General features: G+C 40.0%; 1 protein-coding gene across 2 annotated transcripts in view; it reads right to left on the bottom strand.

Moving 5' to 3' along the window:
* LOC133538766 (procollagen galactosyltransferase 1-like) overlaps window positions 1–27,223 on the bottom strand; it is a 53,697-nt gene extending 26,474 nt beyond the window's left edge. The window contains exons 1-3 of one of the 2 annotated variants that reach the window (XM_061880532.1): window positions 26,893–27,223; window positions 741–851; window positions 529–646 (exon numbers count right to left, since the gene is read on the bottom strand). In XM_061880532.1, coding sequence (XP_061736516.1) covers window positions 529–646; window positions 741–851; window positions 26,893–27,110 — 447 coding nt within the window. In that variant the 5' untranslated portion in view covers window positions 27,111–27,223. Of the gene's footprint in view, window positions 1–528; window positions 669–740; window positions 852–26,892 lie in introns of those variants that run through there. The other variant, XM_061880533.1, reaches the window with a different exon arrangement.
* Between the last annotated feature and the right edge of the window lie 402 nt (window positions 27,224–27,625).

The raw sequence follows: 27,625 nt of genomic DNA, 5'->3' as shown, positions 1-27,625 counted from the left end.
CATTGATTTATACTACTGCGATCATTCAACAACATACATAGCTCCTCATTAAAATTGAGATTACATGCAAAGTCAGTATTTTGTTTTATTTATATTGAAATTTAGCTCCTGTAAATAACAAGACAATGATCAAGTAAATGTGCATTTTAAAACATTCCAACTCAAAGGTGGTCGTAATCGTTCCTTGACCTGCTCTCCCCCAATGTGACATCAACGATGACAACAATATGAAGCATGGATAGTAGATGGGGGAAAGAAGATGCAGGAGATAAATCTATTCAAGCACTATAAATGTAACAACATGAATACTCCTCCTTTTTCCTTCCACTCCTACTCAGCGGCACCTCTTGTGAGTTTTTCTGCTGCTACCCTGGTAACTCCTCTGATGCTTAAGGAATGTGTGGAAATTTCACTCTATTACATGGAAGCTATTTAAGGCACAGATGCATGGTTTTTTTTGGGCATATTTTTCATCAAACAAACATTAATGTTTGCCAACTATTAGGATGTGACTGGCTGATAACATACCAGCAGATAGTCGGCCCAGACCTCACGGGCCGTGTCCAATGCCGCCTGACGAAGCTTCATAATATGTTCATATCGAAGATTATTCCAGTGTTTAGGTCCCACCTCGTCCTCGAAGGCACTTAGACAGACACAGATAGACACTTGACTCATATTACAGTATTACTATAAGACCAAACATTATCTGCGTCTTAAAAACATACACACAAAATTACCTGGATGCCTCATCGGGTCTCCACTCCACGTAATGATAGTCATTCTGAACTTTGATGAGCCACTCTCTCAGGATAGCAGTGGTGTTGTCTACATTGTGATCTGTCGCCACCCTGTGGGAAGATGAAGGACACAGGTACTGTACTTTGAGTGAAGACATTTATTAGGGACGCACTGAATAATTCAATATATTGGAACACCGGTAGTGCAGACACCTTATTAAAACGTCTCCTTATAAAATAAGGTCTTCATAAAATATGTCCTACGGTGATATAATTCTGTAGCACTGGTTCCACGACGGGATCTGAAGCACCGTATAAATTACAGCGTGTCATATAATTAATTCATTAGTCTGGCGTTCATAACGATTGTTTTCGGCCACAATTAGTCACGTTCTTCGAGGCCTTCAGTTTAGGACACAAATAACATCATCTAATTTGCATATATGTCCATGAGGCATACACGTAATCTTTATGGAAGCTGCGAGAGACAATAAGTGACCAGAAACCATTTAAAGCAAAAAAAAAAAAAAAAAGAAGTGTTCTCTCAAAAATAGAGATTGTGATTGTATTTGCAATTTGTGTAATTTATACATAAAAAAATGCATACAACCGCAATAATAACAAGTGGAGGCAGACATGTCACTTTTAGACAGTCAGTCAACATACTTGTTTCAAGTTGTCAAACATAAGAAAAATATGCAATAATTTACTTAAAAAATATTTGTCTGTCTACAACAGAGGTGTAAAACTCAGGGGCCGCGTGGAGGAAAATCTATGACCCCGAGGGCCGGACTGGTAATATCACGGCGTAATAACTTAAAAAATCAAACTACGGTAACTTCAGATTGTTTTCTTTGTTTTACTTTGGCCCAAAACAGAACACACACATTCTATAAATGTACATATCACAAATAATCAACACTTTAAGTCAGGAGTGCCCACACTTTTTCTGCAGGCGAACTACTTTTCAATTGACCAACTCGAGGGGATCTACCTCATTTATATATATCATTTATATTTATTTATTTATGAAAGAAACATTTTTGTAAACAAGTTAAATGTGTTTAATGATAATACAAGCATGTGTAACACATATAGATGTCTTTCTTTCACGAAGACAAGAATATAAGTTGGTGTATTACCTGATTCTGATGACTTGCATTGATTGGAATCAGACAGTAATGATGATAACGCCCACATTTTCAAATGGAGGAGAAAAAAAGTTGTCCTTTCTGTACAATACCACATGAAAGTAGTTGGTTTTTGGCATCTAATTCATCCAGCTTCCATACACTTTACAAGAAAAACATTGGCGGCAAATTCCGTAGCTTGCTTGATTGACATTCACGGCACCCGAGGGTCTTGTGAGATGACGCTGGCTGCTGCCAGTTCATTATTATGAAAAAATGACAGAGAGGAAGGCGAGAAACACTTTTTATTTCAACAGACTTTCGCGCCGTCCCTTCCGTCAAAACTCTAAAGGCCGACTGCACATTTCCTATCTTCACAATAAAAGCCCTGCTTCATGCTGCCTGCGCTAACAAAATAAGAGTCTCGGAAAGCTGGCGTGCACAAGTGATGTGCACGCCAGCTTTCTGAGGGATCGCTTGTGCACGCCAGTTTTCCGAGACTCTGTATTTAGTTAGCGCAGGCAGCATGAAGCAGGGCTTTTATTGTGAAGGTAGGAAATGTGCAGTCGGCCTTTAGAGTTTTGACGGAAGGTACGGCGCGAGAGTCTGTTGAAATAAAAAGTGTTTCTCGCCTTCCTCTCGGTCATTTTTAATAATAATGATCTTGCAGCAGCCAGCGTCATCTCACAAGACCCTCCGGTACCGTGAATGTCATTTAAGTGACATCTTGGTGAAGATTGATGATCACTAATTTTTAGGTCTATTTTTTTTAAAAGCCTGGCTGGAGATCGACTGACACACCCCCCACGGTCGACTGGTAGCTCGCGATCGACGTAATGGGCACCCCTGCTTTAAGTTATTTGAAAATTCTGAAGAAAACAATGGTGCAGTTTCAAAAGCATAAAGAACAAAAATAAAACTTTAACTCAGTGTATCTACAATGCAATTTAACTTAAAGTCACAGCCCATCTTGGATTGAACAAAAAAAATAAAGCATTAAAAAACTGTCCTTCATTTGTCATGCACATATTAATCCTATACTAACTCAATCTGATGTAGAAATTCACTGTGTATCGATAGAAAAATAAAAGCTGTGCAATATGTGAACAAAATAGAACTTAACACTGACAGTATTGCAGTACAAAACACGCTGTTCACTTTCTTTACATTTGCAGTAAAGACAATACTTTTGACAGAACTATATCAATGTGATGTGTTTCATAGAACATTTTAAATGGGATTACTATTTTTTGTATTTTATTCCTGTTTTGTTTTAGATTGGGTTGATGGGAGGAGTCGCAGCCCCGCTTTACAGAGTAACTCTTGCTTGGTATACTTGCTCGTCTCGGTATAAACTATTTGCTTACCCAACAGAATTGCTAACGCAACATATTTAGAACAGCTGTTTCTTTAATTAAAAATGAAGCTCAATTTTCCACTTAGCAAACTCATCTCACGGGCCGGATTGAACCTGTTCGCAGGCCTGATCCTGCCCGCATGCTTGACATCCCTGGGCTACAACATGCTCTTACACAGAAGAAATAACCACTGAAAAACCCAAGTGTTTATAATGTAATGTAATCTTGATATACAATAAAAATTCAAATAACCATAAACATTTCTTTCTCATGAATGTAGAATTGTTTACCATTGTACTATGATTGGAAGGTAAATAACTGTTATCCTAAATAAATAAACAAAAAATGAAAAGGTACTAGGGCTGGGGGATTTGTCGATATACTTGATATATCGTGGGTTTGTCTCTGTGTGATATAGAAAATGACTATATCGTGATATTTGAGTATACATTCTCACGTAGTTGCTTTTAGCTGCTGGCATTACACTACAGCAGGGGTCGGGAACCTTTTTGGCTGAGAGAGCCAAGAAAGCCAAATATTTTAAAATGTATTTCTGTAAGAGCCATTTAACCTTTTTTTTAACACTGAACACAACTAAACACGTGCTTTTTTTTAAGTAAGAACAACATTTGTAGAGTATAATAGGGCTCTTATTCTTTGTAGTAACATTGTTATTCTGAAGCTAACTGTGGAGGGGGCGTGGCCTGCGGGCCTGCAGCGAAGCGGGGTGTTGCCAGGATCGGGCTCGAAATCAGCGACAGGTGCATAAATGGCCCACCCGGGCTTTGTTATCTAATCACCTGTCACTCTGTTATAAGCAGCAGCCAGGAGGAGAGACGGGGTTGGAGTTGGGGCTGGAGCCAGAGCGCGAGCGAGAACGAAAGAGAAAAAGACAATTGCTGGAAAGCAACTGAGAGACTTATTGAAAAAAAAAAAACAATATTGGAACCCTGAAAAAGACTCTCATGTCGGTACTTGGTGGTCTGAAGAACCCCCAGGAGGGCAAGCCCCACACTAACCAATAACAAATAAATAACTTTTTACCATTAACGCAACTTCTTGAACAGGTGCGGTAGAAAACTGATGGATGGATTAAAAATGCATGAAAATGTTTTATATTTTGAACGTCATTTTTACCACTGTAATTACAAGTGGAATTATTCATTACTTATTGTGTTAAGTAATGTCAGCTCAGATTTATCAGAGAGCCGGATGCAGTCATCAAAAGAGCCACATCTGGCTCGCGAGCCATAGCTTCCCTACCCCTGCACCACAGGCTCTTCTCACTTTCTTGTTGTCTCTCCGTCTCACAGACAGCAAGCGCACCTTCTTACATACGTCACATACGTATACGCCCTCGCGGAGCAGAGAGCCAGCAGCATGGGTAACGTTAGCTGTGGCGTGAGGGGTAATACAAGAGAGAAGGTGCGAATCTGGTAACAAATGAAGGAAAAACCAATTCCCCAGAAAAACAGCAGGGTGTCCATCGTCTGGTGGCGGTGTGGCTTCAAGTGGGAATATGTCGAACAGACAACCGTAATTTGTTAAGTGTGGGCCAAAAGCGTTGCTACAAAAAGTAGCATTAGTGCTAATATGCAGCATCATTTGAAAAGTCACCTGCTGGAGAATGAAGAGTGCTTACTCCGCATGTCAACATCTCCATTCGGTGCCACACCAACAAAATGCCGAGGCAACCACATCAACACCGTATGAAAAAAATAGTGAACAACATAAGGAGATAACGTCCGCAGTAACCTCCCACATAGCGATTAGATTTCCTATTATGCAGCTCATTTTTATTTGACAGTTATTGAAATATCTTGTGTGACATCATGCACAAAAGTGCACTTTATTTGTTTAAAACTATTATAGTAGCGTTCTGTACAAAAAATACACTTTAATTTAGTGTTGTTTTGATATGTCATCTTAGTGACATCATGCACAAAGGTGCACTAATAGCTTGTTTTAAAATGTCCCTGAAAATCTTGCACCTTCTGTTTTGAAATGACACGAATGTTTGTGCCACTGCTTAATAACTGTTTAATACAGTTTTTGTCAATTGACTTAGTTGTGGTTTCCCTCTCTGCATGAACGTTTAAAATAAGCGTATATTAATGCAGTATGAACAAGAATGTTTTAATGTATCCATCCATCCATTCATCCATCTTCTTCCGCTTATCCGAGGTCGGGTCGGGGGGGCAGCCTAAGCAGGGAAGCCCAGACTTCCCTCTCCCCAGCCACTTCGTCTAGCTCTTCCCGGGGGATCCCGAGGCGTTCCCAGGCCAGCCGGGAGACATAGTCTTCCCAACGTGTCCTGGGTCTTCCCCGTGGCCTCCTACCGGTTGGACGTGCCCTAAACACCTCCCTCGGGAGGCGTTCGGGTGGCATCCTGACCAGATGCCCGAACCACCTCATCTGGCTCCTCTCGATTTGGAGGAGCAGCGGCTTTACTTTGAGTTCCTCCCGGATGGCAGAGCTTCTCACCCTATCTCTAAGGGAGAGCCCCGCCACCCGGCGGAGGAAACTAATTTTGGCCGCTTGTACCCGTGATCTTATCCTTTCGGTCATGACCCAAAGCTCATGACCATAGGTGAGGATGGGAACGTAGATCGACCGGTAAATTGAGAGCTTTGCCTTCCGGCTCAGCTCCTTCACCACCACAACGGATCGGTACAACGTCCGCATTACTGAAGACGCCGCACCGATCCGCCTGTCGATCTCACGATCCACTCTTCCCCCACTCGTGAACAAGACTCCTAGGTACTTGGACTCCTCCTTAATGTAGACACATAGAATCATCATACTGCTGTGATTATATGCATCAAGTGTTCATTTAAGGCTAAGGCAAAATATCGAGATATATATCGTGTATCGTGACATGGCCTAAAAATGGAGATATTAAAAAAAAGGCCATATCGCCCAGCCCTAAAAGGTACTCATTTCTAAAAGCAAAAATCTACCCTGAATAAATATAGAACATTTTAAAGTGCAGATTTTTCCCAGTTGGAAAAACTAGGTTAGACGACGTCTTTTTGGTGTTTGCAATTACCTGATCATGGTATTCTCGCTCGTTCGTCTGTGTTTATGAAACCATGTTTCTCTCTGATTTGAAGCTGAAATTTTACCATGGGATATTTGGCCTTGTGATCATATTTTTTCCTACTCATTGTTGTTACTTTGTGGCACTTCTCATTGTTGCGAGTCGGGGTCTCTCCCGTGTATGTTCCCCCATTGAGATAAAAATTGTGGATGACACTGGGGTCTGAATACTCGCTAAACAAAACGACCAAGTCGCTAAGTTGGCACAACTAATCTTTCCTGCTTTGTCTTATTCTCTGGCAGACCAGTTGCATATGAGGCTTGTTAAGAAGCTAAGTTACGATGCCATCAACAGCACGGAGTTGCAACAAGACAGGCTAAATTCACAGGCAGTACAATTATAATGTGTTTATGATCTAACGCGAACAGGTCGCCACCTGAAGCTCCAGCATCAGCACATGGATGTTTTGAAAGTCTATAATGATGCCTGTTGCAAAAAAAGCTGTCCCAAAGTCAGCCGCAAAGGATGCCGCGATGCTTGTCCCTCTATCGCAGCAAAATTTGAAAAGTGCAAAAAGTTTGCCAGAGACGACCCAAGAACTAAAGGGCTTGGTGATTTCCTCATGGAAATGATAAATGATGGTGCTGTACGACCAGCCCTTTGTTGAAAATATTGTCTTTGGTCAGGACAAATCTACAGGTACACTTTGTCAAATCAAACATTGAGTCTTAATACTGCTTTCTTACCAAACTACGATTGAACACAATAGACAAAAATTCCAAATATAAAAAAGTTATCGGTCTTGAGAAAAAGGAAGTAATCTGTATTGGCCTTGAAAAAAAATAATTGTTCATCCTCTATAAATGAATACACAATCCCACCAAATCCTACTTATTATTTATTGATCTTATTGTTGATGTACTAACATACGTATAAAATGGGTTTTTCAGCATATGTGGCTTCATGACTAGAGCACAATTATGCAGCAGCATTGTGTGCTATGGACAAAGACAGTGATAAATAAGCTGCGGGGCAGATTTGTCTGCCGTCTGTGTTATCCAAACAAATCTTCGAGCACAATGGGGAGGGGCAACGAGAGACACATAGAATGTGTAAGTATGAGGGGAAAATGGATTCACTACCAACTGTGTCATGCAGTTGTTGACGGCCGCCATGCTGGTAGGTAGGTCTTTATTGTCATTGCAACAAGTGCAACGAAACTTTGTTTTCAGCACAAACCTGTTCAAGATTAGACAAACAAACAGTGTACAGGGTTACAGAACAAGAACGCTGATGGGTCGCCATAAGGATGTAAAAGGTAAAAGATGGGAAAAAGGTAAATGCTGGGGAAGAATGAGTAAAAAAAATACAATCCAGACTGGGCTCCTAAGGGGGCCCAGTTTGGAGTGAGAAAAAACCTCCTTAGCAAAATACATATACATATTACAACATACATCTCGAGATATCTAACAACAGAGGAAAGGTAGTTCAAGGTCATGGTGGTAGGTCGCAGCTCTCAGGCGCTGACCATCCATTCATCACCCCTACGGGATTTGCGTCGAGGGCGTTGGATTGGGGGACGGGAGGGTGTATGTGTGGCGTATATATTTTTTTTTGTGGATGTGTGTGTGTATAAGCCCATAGTGTGTCTCTGTCTCGCTGCCTTGATGTATTTGCCGTCGCTAGTCCAAAGTTCACAACAACAGGTGTGTGTCCATGAGAGACAAAAAAGGGAGTTTGTTGTGTCTTCCTGCAGTGATCTTCGGGAGAGTCTCGAAGCCAGGGAAACAATCCTAGTTAAAATGATTAGTATGCGAGTTTAAATCAAATTTGTTTTTCACTCTAAAATTGTCTATGACTGGTCCTCAAAAACTGCGGGGTAGACAGTCCGATGTAATCCACAGTTCTTCCCGCATCCTCCAATCATTTGTGGCACCTTTGGGGTACTTTGAAACACTGCCATCAACGTCCAATTTGTTGACAAACCAGAGCAACGCTTACTCCAATCAGCAGATGTCCTGTTGTCATAATTCCGAATAAGTGGATATCTTCACGTCGTCGACAGAAAAGGGTCGCAAGGCACGAGGCCCTCCTTCTTCTCCCAAGAGTCCGTCGTGTGTCCAGCAACAACCGCTTCGTCACGACAGCAGGTTCTCTCAAACCCAAGATCTTGTCAATTTTGTTGAGGCCAGTTAAATAGTTCCAATGTTTAGATTTGGAGAGCAGTGCAAAAAGAGGCAACAAGAAAGTTAAGACATGACAAAACAAAGAAGCATGCAGGAGAGATAAGGGAGAGGAAAGGGAAGCGTCCACCCTCGGTGAGTGCCAGAGAGAAAAGCTGCGGGCCTTAGTTTGCCATCAAGGTTTGATGCTGTCATCCAGAGATTTCTTCATGTTCTCACACTTGCGCTAATGTCCGTCTACCTTTGCCTGAACGAGAAACCATCTTTTAAGAACAAGTAGAACACTATCGCCAGCCACAATAATATGTATACTGTGCACATTTAAATAAAAAATATGTATATTCAGACCGCTACTATCACTGATCTGATGCATGTCTGTCTGGGTCTTTTGACTGAAAACCACTCCTGAATCGACTCCTTTATATTAATGCACACGTACCCACACATCAGACCTAAATGGGCTCTACCATGACGTACAACTGCACGATTAATCGACATCAATTCAAAATCAAGGTTTTAATTAATGCGATAAATAACTGCAAAAGGCAAAGTTTTTTTTTTTCCATTTAAGTGATAGAAATGTTCACCGATCAGAATTGTTGAGCCTCGCATCTTTGTCTCCTGGCCAATCAATAGTGCTTAAGGAAACAGCATGTTAGTTTTTATCGGTTATTTCTTCAGTCTCAAAGCATGAGACAAAACTGTGGCTGGCCGCCTTTAGCGTATGTGTATAGTGAATAAAGGCCTAAACACCCATCCATCCATTTCCTACCGCTTGTACCTTTTGGGGTCGCTGGTGCCTATCTCAGCTGCATTCGGGCCGTAGGCGGGCTACACCCTGGACAAGTCGCCACCTCATCACGGGGCCAACACAGATAGACAGACAACAGTCACACTCACATTCACACACAAGAGCCAAATCAGTGTTGCCAATCAGGTGCATGTCTTTGGCGGTGGGAGGAAGCTGGAGTACCCGGAAGGATCCCACGCAGTCACGGGGAGAACATGCAAACTCCACACAGAAAGATCCAGAGCCCGGGATTGAACCCAGGACTGCTCAGGACCTTCGTACTGTTAGGCAGATGCACTAACCCCTCTGCCACCGTGCTGTTCAGCCTAAACACCCTGTGATCTAAATGAATCACCACTGACGATGTGTCCAAAATGATGTCCAAAAGTGACATCCCCACACCGCCCAACTCTAATTTACCACAAAGACGACACTCTCACGTACGTATTTGCCTGCAGAAAGGAAATCTTATCCTGTTTTTCATAATCTTGCATATTGTTCTAATGTGTGGCACCTTGAGACAGGAATATGTTGATTGACAGTTTAAAAGTAAAATATCTTCTTTCACTTGTTATTTTTGCAGTCTTATGCATTGATATGTATAAAATATAATAACTGCAAATCGAATTGCAATCACAATTTTGAAGAGGAAAATCTCAATAAGTTTTTTCTCAAAATCGTGCAGCCCTACACATGCACCACTCCTCTACACTCGCCCCTGTTCTACAAAAAAAAAAAAAAAAAGTTATTTTATTATTTGCTTGTATTCCGACAAGTGACTTCTTCCGAGAAAGGAAAACCAGTGCTGGTCAACAAAGCTAAGATGGCTGTTGTACACCAAGCAGCACACAAACTATCAAAGTACAAAGGAGGCTTAAATTTTCCTGCAAAAAAAGCAGAAACGGAAAAAAAATGCTTAACTATGCAATGGAATAGATCCCTATACTATATATAAAAAAAAAAAGATTTGATGAGTGATATCAAGGATTGTACGTCGTTCGCGTTCTCAGACATATTGAATGATTGTGCTCCAGACGCCATTCTACACGACAAAAGGGGGTTTAAATAGTAGCGTCCCGGAAGAGTTAGTGCTGCAAGGGGTTCTGGGTATTTGTTCTGTTGTGTTTATGTTGTGTTACGGTGTGGATGTTCTCCCGAAATGTGTTTGTCATTCTTGTTTGGTGTGGGTTCACAGTGAGGCGCATATTTGTAACAGTGTTAAAGTTGTTTATACGGCCAACCTCAGTGTGACCTGAATGGCTGTTGACCAAGTATGCTTGCATTCACGTATGTGTGTGAAAAGCCGTAGATATTATGAGATTGGACCGGCATGCAAAGGCAGTGCCTTTAAGGTTTATTGGCGCTTTGTACTTCTCTCTGCGTCAATGTACCAATCCGTACAGCGGTGTTTTAAAATGTAATACATTTTACTTTTTGAAACCGATACCAATAATTTACAATATTGCATTTTAAAGCATTTATCTTTAAACACAAGCATAGGGCATTGTTTCTTAAAGAAAGTCGAAATGGCGTCTAGTGCCCATTGAAAACAGAGCTCGCTTGACCTCCGCGTATTCATTGGGCCGGACGCTACGTCAGTAACAATTAAGCAATACCTCTGGAGATGCTTTTTGAGGGGCTCCCTTATGTTTACGCCACAAGAAGTAAACAGAAAGGATTTCTTATTTGGGTGATGTTTGGTGGGCCAAATAATACACTTTTACAGTCCAGATTAAGCCTGCAGACCACCAATTTAATGCTCCTGATCTATCTGATTACGTGGAACCATATTCCATTTAAAGAAACTTTTCTGTTTACTTTTTTGAAACCTTTAATTTGTTAGCAAAGTCAGACCAGATCTGGCGCACCGCGCTATAATTGTGAAGGGGAGAAGTGTGCTGCTGTTCTCAGCTTGACATGTGGAAGCGACTTGAGGCTGTTAATAAAAAAAGGAGAGAGTGTCTCTCAAATTGCGACTATTGTCCTGTTTGTAAGTTGATCTTACATTGATGATGTCGTTCACAACAACACAAGCATATTAATTGTGCTGTGGCTGTATGGATTGTTCTTTGCTTGTTTTAGCTTTGTAGTTTAGTCGCTGCTTTGAGTGACTGTTAAAGACAAGACGGTCGAATGGGGGATGAATGAGTAGTCCCGAACACATTACGCTCCCAAGCAAATGTTTCTTCTCTTCACAACGACAACATTTCACACCCACGTGTCAAATTCTGTGATATTCTGCTTTTAACAGTGGATTTCGTTCTATTGGCCAATTCTGTGACTGTCAACGCAGACATCATATGCCTTAATTTTGTGTTAAGTTTAGCAATTATTGCTTAGGCATATTAGCAATATGTCAAATAAAAAGTAGCAACCATGTTAGTATCCCAAACTTCTAGTAGACGTGCTTGTTCCCTGCTCATTCGCACCTCACCCTTTCCACCGTTACAAGCTCTGGAATTTGCATGCACGTTGTGCAATCGTTTTTTTCAATTACAATATTTTCATGATCATGAGAAGCCATAATCGAAATCACAATTCGATTATTGTCCAGCCCTACTCTGAGGTTGTACTAAATCCATTCCCCGAAGCAATTATTTTCCCCTTATACATAATTGAACTCATTTGTCCCAGCATCAAGTTGCTGCCATCAAATCATCAAAAAAGCTTTGCGTAACATTTTAACATTCTTAACTGTCATTTAGGAGTAGAAATTAAGTTAACCAATGTTAATATTAAAACAGAATTGGAAACCTTGTGAGCGTTCACATACATCTCAGTTTTTGCATATGTACCAAACAAAACTTCCAGTGAGCTATCAACAGAAAAAGGCCTAAACGTATAGAAAAGGCTGAAGCAGTGACAGAACTGTGATTGTAAGATGTATGGCAGATTACTCTCCATCCTGCAAGCCTGTGCAGCACATTCACACCATAGCAGTGTGCATGCATGTGTTTTTGTTGGGCTGCTTGCCAGGTACTTCATCTTTACCTGTCATGCTGATAGTTGCAGGTACGGACAAGTTGCCAGGGCCACTGAGTTTATGTAAAAGAAACTATAACTGGTTCAATGGAGGATGCAGCTATTTGAAAGTTTACACACAAAAGGCAGGATGAGGTACAGTACCTCGGTTTACGTCACATTTCGTATGGTTGAGGGTTTGAAAATGCATCATGCGTTAAATGAAACCAAGCGCAGCCTTCACTTATATAACCCAATACAAACAACCTTCTCTAGTGCAAAAAAAAAAAAAATGGAACGAACATAAAATGCCAAAAGACATGGTTACTAACACAATTTGTGGATACTATAAAAAACATCCATCCACCATAAAACAAAATTCAGAATTACACTCAGTTAGATTACAAAGCAAGATGGGAAAAATGCAAAATACTATCTCCACCCTTTTGTATGTTTGGCGTATTTTAGCTGCTTGATATTCTGATTGATTACAAAACTTTAAGGAGGTTGTCACAGGAGTATACAAGCTAGGAGTCCAACTTTGACATTCACTTAAAGGCCTACTGAAACCCACTACTACCGACCACGCAGTCTGATAGTTTATATACAGTACTGTATCGATGAAATCTTAACATTGCAACACATGCCAATACGGCCGGTTTAGTTTACTAAATTGCAATTTTAAATTTTGCGGTATGATGACGCGTGCGTTTGACGTCACCGGTTGTAGCGGACATTTTTTTCAAGCCCGATCCAAGCTATAAGTAGTCTGCTTTAATCACATAATTACAAAGTATTCTGGACATCTGTGTTGCTGAATCTTTTGCAATGTGTTCGATTAATAATGGAGAAGTCAAAGTAGAAAGATGGAGGTGGGAAGCGGTGTATTGCAGCCGCCTTTAGCAACACAAACACAGCCGGTGTTTCCTTGTTTAAAATTCCCGAAAGTGAAGCTTAACTATGGAACAGAGCGGTCAAGCGAACATAGTTCCCGACCAAATGTCAACTGGCTAGTTTCGGTGAGAACATTGTGGTAATAAGTCGGCTCTAACCGTAGACATGAGCGGAGCTTGCGTCCTCCTGCAGCTGCGTGGCTTCCCTCAGAGACACTGGCGGTCATCACACCCGTGACCACACTCCTCCGACTTTCAGGTACCATATAATCTCACTAAAACACTAGTAGACAAGGGATTTTCCAGAATTGTCCTAGTAAATGAGTCTAATAACATCTGAATCGCTCCCACTGCCCTCGCCTTTTTTTTTCTCTAGTCCTTCACTCTCACTATCCTCATCCACGAATCTTTCAGCCTCGCTCAAATTAATGGGGAAATTGTCGCTTTCCCGGTCCGAATCGCTCTAGCTGCTGGTGGCCATGATTGTAAACAATGTGAAGATGTGAGGAGCTCTACAACCAGTGACGTCGCGCGCACATCGTCTGCTACTTCCGGTACAGGTAAGGCTTTTTTATTAGCGACCAAAAGTTGCGAAACTTTATCGTCAATGTTCTCTACTAAATCCTTTCAGCAAAAATATGGAAATATCGCGAAATGATCAAGTATGACACATAGAATGGACCTGCTATCCCCGTTTAAATAAGAAAATCTCATTTCAGTAGGCCTTTAATATCTAATTATAACATTTATCAGTTATGTATCCATTATCCATCCATACATCCATTTTCTACCGCTTTTCCCTTTCAGGGTCCCGGGGGGTGCTGAGGCCTATCCCACCTGCACTCATGCGGAAGACGTGCTACACCCTGGACAAGTCACCACCTAATCCCAGGGCCAAAACAGATAGACAGACAACATTCACACACTAGGGCTAATTTAGTGTTGCCAATCAACCTATCCCCAGGTGCATGCCTTTAGAGGTGGGATGAACCCAGAATACACAAAGGGAACCCACGCAGTCATGCAGACTCCACACACATTACTGAACATGCATCTCCAGGGCAAAAAGTTTGGACACTAATGTTCTAGATAAAATGTTTCGGATATGCTTTGGTGTAAATTTTGCTCCAAAGTCACATTTTTAACTCGTTTTTTTAGTTTATCTGCAGGATGTTCGTTTGTGGAGGCGTTAAGAAATAGCAAATGCAACCACACCCCGCCTTCTCCAAAATATCCAAATTTATCTTTTGAAAATCTACACTTTTTTAATATATATCCTGTTTCTCAAAACAAGTCATAATGTTTTGTCAGAGCTCAGCGGCTAATCCAATTTCATAGGCCAGAGTGTTGTAGACAAATACATTTTATCATATCTTTATCTTATAGTATCTTATTTATTTTAGGGGTGTCCCAGTACAACTTTTTTTACTTCTGATACTAATAATGGAGCCTTGAGTAGTGGGTGAAACCAATATTAATCAATATGATAATAGTAGGAATCACGGCATGTACTTTGATTGTTTTGGACTGTCAAATGTTATAAAGGGTATAATCAAGTGAATTTTTTTTTAAAAAGAACAATGGTAGTAGATAAAAAATACCAACCCAATGGCACAAAAGTACGTTTCTTATCTTGTAGGGGGCGGTATAGCTCGGTTGGTAGAGCGGCCGTGCCAGCAACTTGAGGGTTGCAGGTTCGATCCCCGCTTCTGCCATCCTAGTCACTGCTGTTGTGTCCTTGGGCAAGACACTTTACCCACCCGCTCCCAGTAGCACCCACACTGGTTTAAATGTAAAAATTAAATATTGGGTTTCACTATGTAAAGCGCTTTGAGTCACTTTGAGAAAAAGCGCTATATAAATATATTTCACTTCACTTCACTAGTGTTTAATGTTAAAAAAAAGGTTTGATCAAGTGAAATTCGTCAGAGAACAATGACTGGTAGATATGAAAATACTCAACTTATAGTCGATTTAATAATTAACTTATTATAAAAAAAATAGTGACACCTACTAGTCACAAAATTCATTAATTTAAGGTTATTAAAAAACCTGACATGTTTTTTACTGGATATTTTCTAATATGGTTCTGCCTTGGAGACGTTTGATATGTAAGTAACATGCAACTGCAATTATTTGACAATTGTTTGTATTGACAAATGTGTTTTAGACTGAAATATTATTCAATTTGGGACACTTATTAAGTACATCTAGTGCATAGTGTGTGCTTTATTGTGTGTTTAGCTGTGGTCAAGCTGCTAGCTCCTAGAAACAGATCGCCTACCATGTTTACCTTTTGTAAATGACTTGACCAAAATACAGGAAAAGACCAACCTTGTGTGTTTACTGAAGGACAGTCCAGCATTGCACAAGTAAACACTTGCACAAGTAAACACTTTTGGCATTGTTTAACACAACTATCCAGCCGTGTAACAACATTTATAGGTCAGAAAAGAGGAAAATCATCCTGAGTCCCCTTTAAATGTTAATTTCTCACTGGCAGGCTTTTCTCATTGGCACTCATCGAGGGCGGACACTCCCCTTTCCTCTCCCTTATCTCACCTGCTTGCTTCTTTGCCTTGTCTTAAATGTTTTTGTTGCCTCTTTTGGTCAGACAATTTAGAGTGAAAAGCAAATGTTATTTTCACTTGTATACAAAACCTTCTAACTTGGATTGTTTCCCTGGCTTCGAAACTCTCCCGAAGGATGGTGCGGCGAAGACACAACAAACTCCCTTTTCTGTATCTCATGGACTCACACCTGTTGTTGTTGACTTAGGACTGACTAACAGTTGCACAACATCAAGGCCGCGGAACAGAGACACACTGCAGGCTTACACACACACACACACACACACACACACACACACATGCACCCACAAAAAATATACGCCACACACACATACTCCACCCCCAATCCAACGCCCTCGACGCTAATCCCATAGGGGTGATGGAAGGATGGGCAGCAACAGAGAGCTGCAGCCCCCCACCATGGCCCCCCCACTCCTTCCCCTCTGTTGCTAGTCTCGAGATGTACTAGTGCTTTGCTATGGAGGTTTTTTCCCACTCTAGACTGGGCCCTCTTGGGAGCCCAGTCTAGATTGTATTTTTTTACTCATCCTTCCCCAGCGTTTACCTTATCCCATCTTTTACGGGGCGCCTTGTGGTGACCCATCAGCATTCCTGTTCTGTAACCCTTTACACTGTTTATTTGTCTAATCTTGAATGGGTTTGTGCTGAAAACAAAGTTGTGTTTTACTTGTGAAATGACAATAAGGACCGATCCTATCCTATCCTAATTTGTCATTTATATATATTTTGAATAATCTTCTGCTGGAGAAACTAGAATTACTCTCTGTAAAAGTAATGTTTCATGTTAATATAACGGGGTGTCTGGAATGGATTTGGGGTAATTGGATTAACATTGTTTCTTGTGGGAAAAAATGGCTTCAAATCTAGTACGGATTGGTTTTGGAACTGATTTGTAATGAAAACTAAGGTGCCAATTAGGGCTGCACAAAAAAAATGAAAAAATATTTTAAAAAATCACACCCGAATCGCGATTCTTATTCATCCAGATTTTAAATTGATTCATAATTTTAAGAAATCCATTCATCCATTTCCTACCGCTTATTCCCTTTGGGGTCGCTGGTGCCTATCTCAGCTACAATTGGGCGGAAGGTGGGGTACACCCTAGATAAGTCGCCACCTCATCGCAGGGCCAACACAGATAGACAGACAACATTCACACTCACATTCACACACTAGTGCCAATTTAGTGTTGATTTTTACGATATTAATTAAAAAAAAATGATCAACAAAATTTTGAAAATATATATTTTTTCTTTATTTATAAGAATCAGTTTATATAAAACATGTTTACGCCTCCATGCAACCAGAAGGAACTTTTTTTTTTTTATCTGAAAAAAATGTATTATAATTTTTATACCAAATAATACATTGCAAAAATCAATTTGAATGAAGAATCGTGTTGAATCGATTTTGAATGGAATCGTCACCCCAGAAATCGGACTCGAATCGTTGGGTGTCCAATTGAGCCTTAGTCACGTTTCCATGCACTAAATTAGTCTGATTTCTCAAATAGTTGGTTTTTTTGTGTTTTCCCACCTATGTGTGAAGTCTAAGTGTCCATGCACACTCTCTAACGCGACTAAACATGACGCTATTGTATCAGGGCGGATATAGGTCCGATGCAAAGAAAAACCGGCGGAAGAGTATTTTCGAAGGAATTTCCGGAAAGTCTCGAAGTTCATTCAAAAGGTTCTGTGGATTAATGAAAGGAGTTTTAAATAGGGCTGGGCGATTATATGATCGTGATTGTTGATCGCAATTAATTTAAGTTTGATCACAGTGATCAGCTGTAAACATTTTTCTACTGTACTTTAATGTTGGTCGTTATGGTGGTAGTTGGGTAGCCACGTGTTTTCTGAGGTAATACTTGGTGAAAAACGGTTGAGAACCGCTGCTCTACACTGATTAAATATGTGCACAACATTGCTTTGCTAAACCACTCGGGTGCCAAGATATAATCCGACCTGTCAAATATGAACACAGATGAAAAGATCAGTTTAATCTCCAAAAAGCAGGTCTACTGGCCAAGGATCAAAAAAAGACGCACGCAGAGAGCACATTTCTGCAAGACTCATGAGGGCTGGATGCAGGTACAACCAGGGTATAAGAAAAGCAGCAAATACACAATTGTGCAGCCTTTGGGACTGAATTATGGGATGTAAAAGAGTGAAACACTGTTCCCAGTAGAGTGTAAGGCCGCGTTTACACTAAGGTAAATCCCACCTAACTTTATCCGTGTGCACACACAAACCAATGCCACCGTTTAAGCCCCTCCCTCTCCGTCCGCCGGTGCAACACGACCTAATACGCATGCGTGGAAAATGCGCACGTCATAGTCTCATCCAGTGTTGCTTTGTGGGCAAGTTCTTAAATGTAACTTATCTGAACAATATCCAGTGTTGCGTATTTCAATTACTGGAATCCAGTGTGCTTTGTGGGCAAGTTCTTAAATGTAACTTATCTGAACAATATCCAGTGTTGTGTATTTCAATTAACTGGAATCCAGTGTGCTTTGGGCCCTATTGTAGTGAATCGCACCTGAGCCATCATAAATCCATCAAATCTTTATTAGACACATAAACAATGTGATAAACATTGTACATCAATCAAACTAGGGATCTAGAGATCTGGTCACAACACTCCTCACTCTCACAGTTTTGGTCAATTGACTTAGTTGTGATTTCCCTCTCTGCATGAAAGGTAAAAATGAGCATATATTAATGCAGTATGAACAAGAATGTTTTAATGTAGACACATATAATCACCATACAGGTGTGATTAAATGCATCAGGTGTTAATTCTAGGCTAAGGCAAAATATCGAGATATATATTGTGTATTGTGACATGTCTTAAAAATATTGAGATATTAATAAAAGGTCATATCACCCAGCCCTACGTCTGAGAAGTGTTGTATAAGAAATAACTACAATCGCTCGTTGCCTTATCTTAAAGGCCTACTGAAATTAGATGTTCTTATTTAAATGGGGATAGCAGATCCATTCCATGTGTCATACTTGATCATTTCGTGAAATTGCCATATTTTTGCTGAAAGTATTTAGTAGAGAACATCGACGATAAAGTTCGCAACTTTGGTCGCTAATAAAAAAGCCTTACCTTTACCGGAAGTATGTGCGCGTGACGCCTCACATTGTTTATAATGGGAGCCACCAGCAGGAAGAGCAATTCGGACAGAGAAAGTAACAATTTCCCCATTCATTTGAGCGAGGATGAAAGATTTGTGAATGAAGATATTGATAGTGAAGGACTAGAAAGTAAAAATAATAATAAAATAAAATAAAAAGTGACGGCTCCGGCAGTGTGAGAGCGTTTCAGATGTAATTAGGCACATTTACTAGGATAACTCTGTATGATCCCTTATCTGCTTATTGTTTTAATGAGATTGTAAAGACATACTTCGGGGTCGGATGGCTGCGGTTAACACGCAGTGTCTCAGAGAGAAGCCGAGGAGCCAAGCTCACAGCTGCCTTTTTTGACAGCTACTGCAGGATGACGAAAAATCCACTGATGTCTCCGGTAAGATATATATCACAATTTTCCCATCCAAAAACATGCTGGTTTACGTAGAGAAACATGTTCGCTTGACCGCTCTGTGTTAAAGCTTCACAACAAACAAAGAAACACCGGCTGTGTCTCGGTGCTAAAGACAACTGCAATCCACCGCTTTCCACCAACAGCATTCTTATTTGACGACTCCATGATTAATTGAACAAATTGCAAAAGATTCAGCAGCACAGATGTCCAAATTACTGTGTAATTGCACGATGATAAGAGACGACTTTTAGCCGTAAGTGGTCCTGAGCTAGTATGTCCCCACTAACTCGAAACGTCACAAACACACATCATCATACGCGTCATCATTCCGCGACGTTTTCAACAAGAAACTCCGCGGGAAATTGTAATTTAGTAAACTAAACCAGCCGTATTGACATGTGTTGCAATGTTAATATTTCATCATTGATATATAAACTATCAGACTGCCTGGTCTGTAGTAGTGGGTTTCAGTAGGCCTTTAAGGTAATTATTTTTGGTTTCTAAAAGCGCCTGTACATGTAAAAGAAGGAGAAACACGGGGATGTCTGGATGATCCGCCTCCATCTTTGTAATGAAACTGCCTGTGGCGCGGTCTTTCTGATGTCTTTTCCTGTGTGGAGCGCGGGCTTTCTGGCGTCACTTCCTCTCCGAACTCACTTTGTAAACAATCAATGAGTCCATACAAAGCTAAGTGCCGGAGATTTAAAAATTACACGGCTGACTAACCCCGTGTAAAAATGTCTCAGAGGATGAGGACTTTGATTGATTGATTGAAACTTTTATTAGTAGATTGCATAGTACAGTACATATTCCGTACAATTAACCACTAAATGATAACACCCGAATAAGTTTTTCAACTTGTTTAAGTCGGGGTCCACGTTAATCAATTCATGGTAAACGATGGGTGTGTGAATGTGAGTGTGAATGTTGTCTGTCTATCTGTGTTGGCCCTGCGATGAGTTAGCGACTTGTCCAGGGTGTACAACGCCTTCCGCCCGAATGTAGCTGAGATAGGCTCCAGTGACCCCCCGCGACCCCAAAAGGAACAAGCGGTAGGAAAATGGATGGATGGATGGTAAACAATGGTTTAATGTGGCTGAAACGGGGTTTAGGCTAAATAATTATTTGTTTAAGGTGTGGTTCTCAAATGGGGGTACGCGTACCCCTGGGGGTACCTGAAGGTATGCCAAGAGGTACGTAAGATTTTTTTTAACAATTCTAAAAATAGCAACAATTCAAAAATCCTTAATAAATATATTTATTGAATAATACTTCAACAAAATATGAATGTAAGTTTATAAACTGTGAAAAGAAATGCAACAATGCAATGTTCAGTGTTGACAGCTAGTTTTTTTTTGGACATGTTCCATAAATATTGATGTTGAAGATTTCTTTTTTTGTGAAGAAATATTTAGAATTAAGTTCATGAATCCAGATGGATCTCTATTGCAATCCCCAAAGAAATCACTTTAAGTTGATGATTACTTCTATGTGTACAAATCATTATTAGGGACCGAATTTCGGTTTGGAACAGAGGACCCTATTGTATTTCTAAGGTTTTATTATTATTATACCGCCGCCTCTTTGATCTGTAATTTGACCCCCCTTAACATGCTTCAAAACTCACCAAATTTGACACACACATCAGGACTGGCCAAAATTGTCATTTAATTTAAAAAAAAAAAAAAAACTCAAAATTGCGCTCTAGCGACCCCTAGGAAAAAACACTGACAAAACTGATTGTAACTTCCGTTAGGAATGTCGTAGAGACATGAAACAAAAACCTCTATGTAGGTCTGACTTATACCTACATTTCATAAACCGACATCCTTCAGCAGAAATCAACAGGAAGTTGGCAAACAACCCTTCAAAACAAAAGTTTCCTAAAAAATGTAATTTTTGCCTCTTTGAGCTGTAATTTGACCCCCTTAAAATGCTTCAAAACTCACCAAACTGGACACACACATCAGGACTGGCAAAAATTGCGATGTAATAACAAAAACAAATCCCAAAACTTAATATTGCGCTCTAGCACCCCCTAGGAATAAAACACAGACAAAACTGCTCCTAGGAAGAAAACAGACAAAACTGCTTGTAACTTCCGGTAGGAATGTCGTAGGGACATGAAACAAAACCTCTATGTAGGTCTCACTTAGACCTACATTTCATTAATTGACAGCCTTCAGCAAAAATCAACAAGAAGTTGGCAATTACCCCTTCAAAACAAAAGTTTTGTAAAAACCCGTCACCTTTTTTCAAACAATATCTCCTCTGAGCGCGTTTGTTGTGTCGGCTTCAAACTCGCACAGGAAAGAGATTAAACCCTTCTGATTAGAAGTTGCGCAAAGAGTTTTTCTAACTGCTCCGGTTTTTATTTTGTGAGCCTTCAAAGAACTGCTGCGCCTTCTCAAGATGGCCGCTTAAAAGCAGGAAGCACCAGCGTGACCACACAATGCAGAGAAGGTACGTAGTGTGCGGGTAAAGATATGTTAACTGGGTGAAAGAAGGAGGCACCAGTTTGACTCCAGGATACAGAGAAGGTAGGTAATGTGCAGGTAAAGATATGTTGTCTGGGTGACGGCAGGAAGCACCAGCATGTATGAGTGAAAGAAAGAAGCACCAGCGTGACCCCAGGATGCAGGGAAGGTAGGTAATGTGCAGGTAAAGATATGTTGAATGGGTAAAGGCAGGAATCACCAGCAAAAGTCGGTCTCGTCCATCGCTGCTTGCAGCTTTAATTTATAATTGAATCACTTGTTTATTTTTCAACAAGTTTTTTGTTATTTTTATATTTTTATATCCAAATAGTTCAAGAAAGACCACTACAAATGAGCAATATTTTGCAATCTTATACAATTTAATAAATCAGAAACTGATGACATAGTGCTGTATTTTATTTCTTTATCTGTTTTTTTCAACCAAAAATGCTTTGCTCTGATTAGGGGGTACTTGAATTTAAAAAATGTTCTCAGGGGGGTACATCACTGAAAAAAGGTTGGGAACCACTGGTTTAAGGGGTTAAATGACTTAGTGCAGTGGTTCTCAAATGGGGGTACCCGTACACCTGGGAGTACTTGAAGGTATGCCAAGGGGTACGTGAGATTTTTTTTTTTAAATATTCTAAAAATAGCAACAATTAAAAAATCCTTTATAAATATATTTATTGAATAATACTTCAACAAAATATGGATGTAAGTTCATAAACTTTGAAAAGAAATTCAACAATACAATATTCAGTGTTGACAGCTGGATTTTTTGTGGACATGTTCCATAAATATTGATGTAAGAGATTTCTTTTTTTTGTGAAGAAATGTTTAGAATTAAGTTCATGAATCCAGATGGATCTCTATTACAATCCCCAAAGAGGGCACTTTAAGTTGATGATTACTTTTATGTGTAGAAATCTTTATTTATAATTGAATCACGTGTTTATTTTTCAACAAGTTGTTAGTTATTTTTATATCTTTTTTTCCAAATAGTTCAAGAAAGACCACTACAAATGAGCAATATTTTGCACTGTTGTATAATTTAATGAATCAGAAACTGATGACATAGTGCTGTATTTTACTTCTTTATCTCTTTTTTTCAACCAAAAATGCTTTGCTCTGACTAGGGGGTACTTGAATTTGAAAAATGTTCACAGGGGGGTATATCACTGAAAAAAAGGTTGAGAACCACTGGTTTAAGGGGTTGAATGACTTAGTGCAGTGGTTCTCAAATGGGGGTACCCGTACCCCTGGGAGTACTTGAAGGTATGCCAAGGGGTACGTGAGATTTTTTTTTTAAATATTCTAAAAATAACAACAATTCAAAAATCCTTTATAAATATATTTATTGAATAATACTTCAACAAAATATGGATGTAAGTTCATAAACTTTGAAAATAAATTCAACAATACAATATTCAGTGTTGACAGATAGATTTTTGGGGGACATGTTTCATTAATATTGATGATAGAGATTTATTTTTTTTGTGAAGAAATGTTTAGAATTAAGTTGATGAATCCAGATGGATCTCTGTTACAATCCCCAAAGAGGGTACTTTAAGTTGATGATTACTTTAATGTGTAGAAATCTTTATTTATAATTGAATCACTTGTTTATTTTTCAACAAGTTTTCAGTTATTTTTATATATTTTTTTCCAAATAGTTCAAGACAGACCACTACAAATGAGCAATATTTTGCACTCTTATACAATTTAATAAATCAGAAACTGATGACATAGTGCTGTATTTTACTTCTTTATCTCTTTTTTTCAACCAAAAATGCTTTGCTCTGATTAGGGGGTACTTGAATTTAAAAAATGTTCACAGGGGGTACATCACTGAAAAAAGGTTGAGAACCACTGGTTTAAGGGGTTAAATGACTTAGTGCAGTTGTTCTCAAATGGGGGTACCCGTACCCCTGGGAGTACTTGAAGGTATGCCAAGGGGTACGTGATATTTTTTTTTTAAATATTCTAAAAATAACAACAATTCAAAAATCCTTTATAAATATATTTATTGAATAATACTTCAACAAAATATGGATGTAAGTTCATAAACTTTGAAAAGAAATTCAACAATACAATATTCAGTGTTGACAGCTAGATTTTTGTGGACATGTTCCATAAATATTGATAGAGATTTCTTTTTTTTGTGAAGAAATATTTAGAATTAAGTTGATGAATCCAAATGGATCTCTATTACAATCCCCAAAGAGGGCACTTTAAGTTGATGATTACTTTTATGTGTAGAAATCTTTATTTATAATTGAATCACTTTTTTATTTTTCAACAAGTTTTTAGTTATTTTTATATCTTTTTTTTCAAATAGTTCAAGAAAGACCACTACAAATGAGCAATATTTTGCACTCTTATACAATTTAATAAATCAGAAACTGATGACATAGTGCTGTATTTTATTTCTGTATCTCTTTTTTTCAACCAAAAATGCTTTGCTCTGATTAGGGGGTACTTGAATTTAAAAAATGTTCTCAGGGGGGTACATCACTGAAAAAAAGGGTGAAATATATGGATGTAAGTTCATAAACTTTGAAAAGAAATTCAACAATACAATATTCAGTGTTGACAGCTGGATTTTTGGGGGACATGTTTGTGAATTGTGAATTATATTTCATATAGCGCTTTTCTCTAGTGACTCAAAGCGCTTTACATAGTGAAACCCAATATCTAAGTTACATTTAAACCAGTGTGGGTGGCACTGGGAGCAGGTGGGTAAAACACAACTATGTTTTCAGCACGAACCCATTCAAGATTAGACAAATAAACAGTGTAAAGGGTTACAGAACAGGAATGCTGATGGGTCACCACAAGGCGCCCCGTAAAAGATGGGATAAGGTAAACGCTGGGGAAGGATGAGTAAAAAAATACAATCTAGACTGGGCTCCCAAGAGGGCCCAGTCTAAAGTGGGAAAAAAACCTCCATAGCAAAGCACTTATACATATTACAACGTACATCTCGAGACTTGCAACAGAGGGGACGGAGTGGGGGGGCCATGGTGGGGGCTGCAGCTCTCTGTTGCTGCCCATCCTTCCATCACCCCTATGGGATTAGCGTCGAGGGCGTTGGATTGGGGGTGGGGTATGTGTGTGTGGCGTATATTTTTTGTGGATGTGTGTGTGTGTGTAAGCCTGCAGTGTGTCTCTGTTCCGCGGCCTTGATGTTGTGCAACTGTTAGTCAGTCCTAAGTCAACAACAACAGGTGTGTGTCCATGAGATACAGAAAGGGAGTTTGTTGTGTCTTCACCGCACCATCCTTCGGGAGAGTTTCGAAGCCAGGGAAACAATCCAAGTTAGAAGGTTTTGTATACAAGTGAAAATAACATTTGCTTTTCACTCTAAATTGTCTGACAAAAAGAGGCAACAAAACCATTTAAGACAAGGCAAAGAAGCAAGCAGGTGAGATAAGGGAGAGGAAAGGGGAGTGTCCGCCCTCGATGAGTGCCAATGAGAAAAGCCTGCCAGTGAGAAATGAACATTTAAAGGGGACTCAGGAGGATTTTCCTCTTTTCTGACCTATAAATGTTGTTACACGGCTGGATAGTTGTGTTAAACAATGCCAAAAGTGTTTACTTGTGCAAGTGTTTACTTGTGCAATGCTGGACTGTCCTTCAGTAAACACACAAGGTTGGTCTTTTCCTGTATTTTGGTCAAGTCATTTACAAAAAGTAAACATGGTAGGCGATCTGTTTCTAGGAGCTAGCAGCTTGACCACAGCTAAACACACAATAACGCACACACTATGCACTAGATGTACTTAATAAGTGTCCCAAATTGAATAATATTTCAGTCCAAAACACATTTGTCAATACAAACAATTGTCAAATAATTGCAGTTGCATGTTACTTACATATCAAACGTCTCCAAGGCAGAAGCATATTAGAAAATATCCAGTAACAAACATGTCAGGTTTTTTAATACCCTTAATTTAATGATTTTTGTGACTAGTAGGTGTCACCATTTTTTTATAATAAGTGAATTACTAAATTGACTATAAGTTGAGTATTTTCATATCTACCATTCATTGTTCTCTGACGAATTTCACTTGATCAAACCTTTTTTTTAACATTAAACACTAGTGAAGTGAAATATATTTATATAGCGCTTTTTCTCAAAGTGGCTCAAAGCGCTTTACATAGTGAAACCCAATATCTAATTTTTACATTTAAACCAGTGTGGGTGGCACTGGGAGCAGGTGGGTAAAGTGTCTTGCCCAAGGACACAACGGCAGTGACTAGGATGGCGGAAGCGGGAATTGAACCTGCAACCCTCAAGTTGCTGGCACGGCCACTCTACCAACCGAGCTATACCGGTTGGTAATATCGATGTTAGAGATTTCCTTTTTTTTGTGAAGAAATGTTTAGAATTAAGTTGATGAATCCAGATGGATCTCTGTTACAATCCCCAAAGAGGGTACTTTAAGTTGATGATTACTTTTATGTGTAGAAGTCTTTATTTATAATTGCGCCAGCGCCCCCCGCGACCCCAAAAGGGAATAAGCGGTAGAAAATGGATGGATGGGATGAATCACTTGTTTATTTTTCAACAAGTTTTTAGTTATTTTTATATCTTTTTTTCCAAATAGTTCAAGACAGACCACTACAAATGAGTAATATTTTGCACTCTTATACAATTTAATAAATCAGAAACTGATGACATAGTGCTGTATTTTACTTCTTTATCTCTTTTTTTCAACCCAAAATCCTTTGCTCTGACTAGGGGGTACTTGAATTTAAAAATGTTCACAGGGGGGTACATCACTGAAAAAAAGGGTGAGAACCACTGGTTTAAGGGGTTAAATGACTTAGTGTAGACATGGCCAAAGCCTAAAGATGTGGCAGGAAAAGAGGGGGAGGGAAAGAGTAGTGGGGGTAATGAGAGAAGATCCGAACTGAATGGAACTTTTTATGGACAGCCCACCCTGTCTACTCCTCTCCAGGGTCTAAGCCCGACACATACACATTCAATTAATCCATGCATTCATGACATATTGAAGACAGTTGGGCACAAAACAGATGTTGAAAACACACCTGGAAGAGCACAGAAGTGACGTCACACTTCATCTTACTTTACTGTCATTTTATCACTCTGACAAGATAAGTGTGTAATTCCGCGACGACTCTTATTAATAAGTGTTACAAACGACACTCACCACAGCGCTATGCGGTCCTTCGGGTAGCGGAGGCGTTCGACGGCTCCCAGGAAGAGCGGCAAGGAGTGCGCGGAGTTGCGGCAGATGAGAGCGAGCACGACCCGCGGGGAGAGGAGCGGAGACTCCGGGCTCCAGCGCTCCTCGGGGAAGTAACCCCAGCTCGGGCCCGGGAAGAGGACGAACAGCAGGGCGGGGAGCCAGGGGCTGACGCGGGGCATGGCAGGGGGGAGACGCGGAGTGACGCGAAGTGACGCGGCGGCGGACAGGCGAGGACACGGAGGACCGGAGGGTAAGTGGACTACACTCCTGCTGTTGTGTTATGCCGATAATGGCGACATGGCGAAGGGGTTGGCTATATTAAAGGGGAACAATAGGGGGGGCGTTACAATGGCGTTCAGCCGTCCAAAAAATGTGCCGTTCGGTTTTGTTGGACCATTAATTAATATTATACAATTTCCAGTTTGGTTTGTTAAAATTGTATTTTAATAATAGTGCATTATTTCCCTGTGTTACGTGTCGCATTTTGCCGTGCCCTTTAAGAGGAGCTCATACAGGAAGAAGCTGGATCACAATGTGGGCGTGTCCTAATACTCATCCTCAGGCCTGTTACATTGCTCTCATGGAGGTTTTTCTTTAGTTTAGTTTATTTTAGTTTAAAGTTAAAGTACCAATGATCATCACACACACACTAGGTGTGGTGAAATTTGTCCTCTGCATTTGACCCATCCCCTTG

Source organism: Nerophis ophidion, linkage group LG20 (assembly GCF_033978795.1).
Source record: "Nerophis ophidion isolate RoL-2023_Sa linkage group LG20, RoL_Noph_v1.0, whole genome shotgun sequence".
In the NCBI taxonomy this organism is placed as follows: Eukaryota; Metazoa; Chordata; class Actinopteri; order Syngnathiformes; family Syngnathidae; genus Nerophis; species Nerophis ophidion.
Note: the sequence above shows the minus strand (reverse complement) of the source record. Positions and strands in the feature narration are given on the sequence as shown.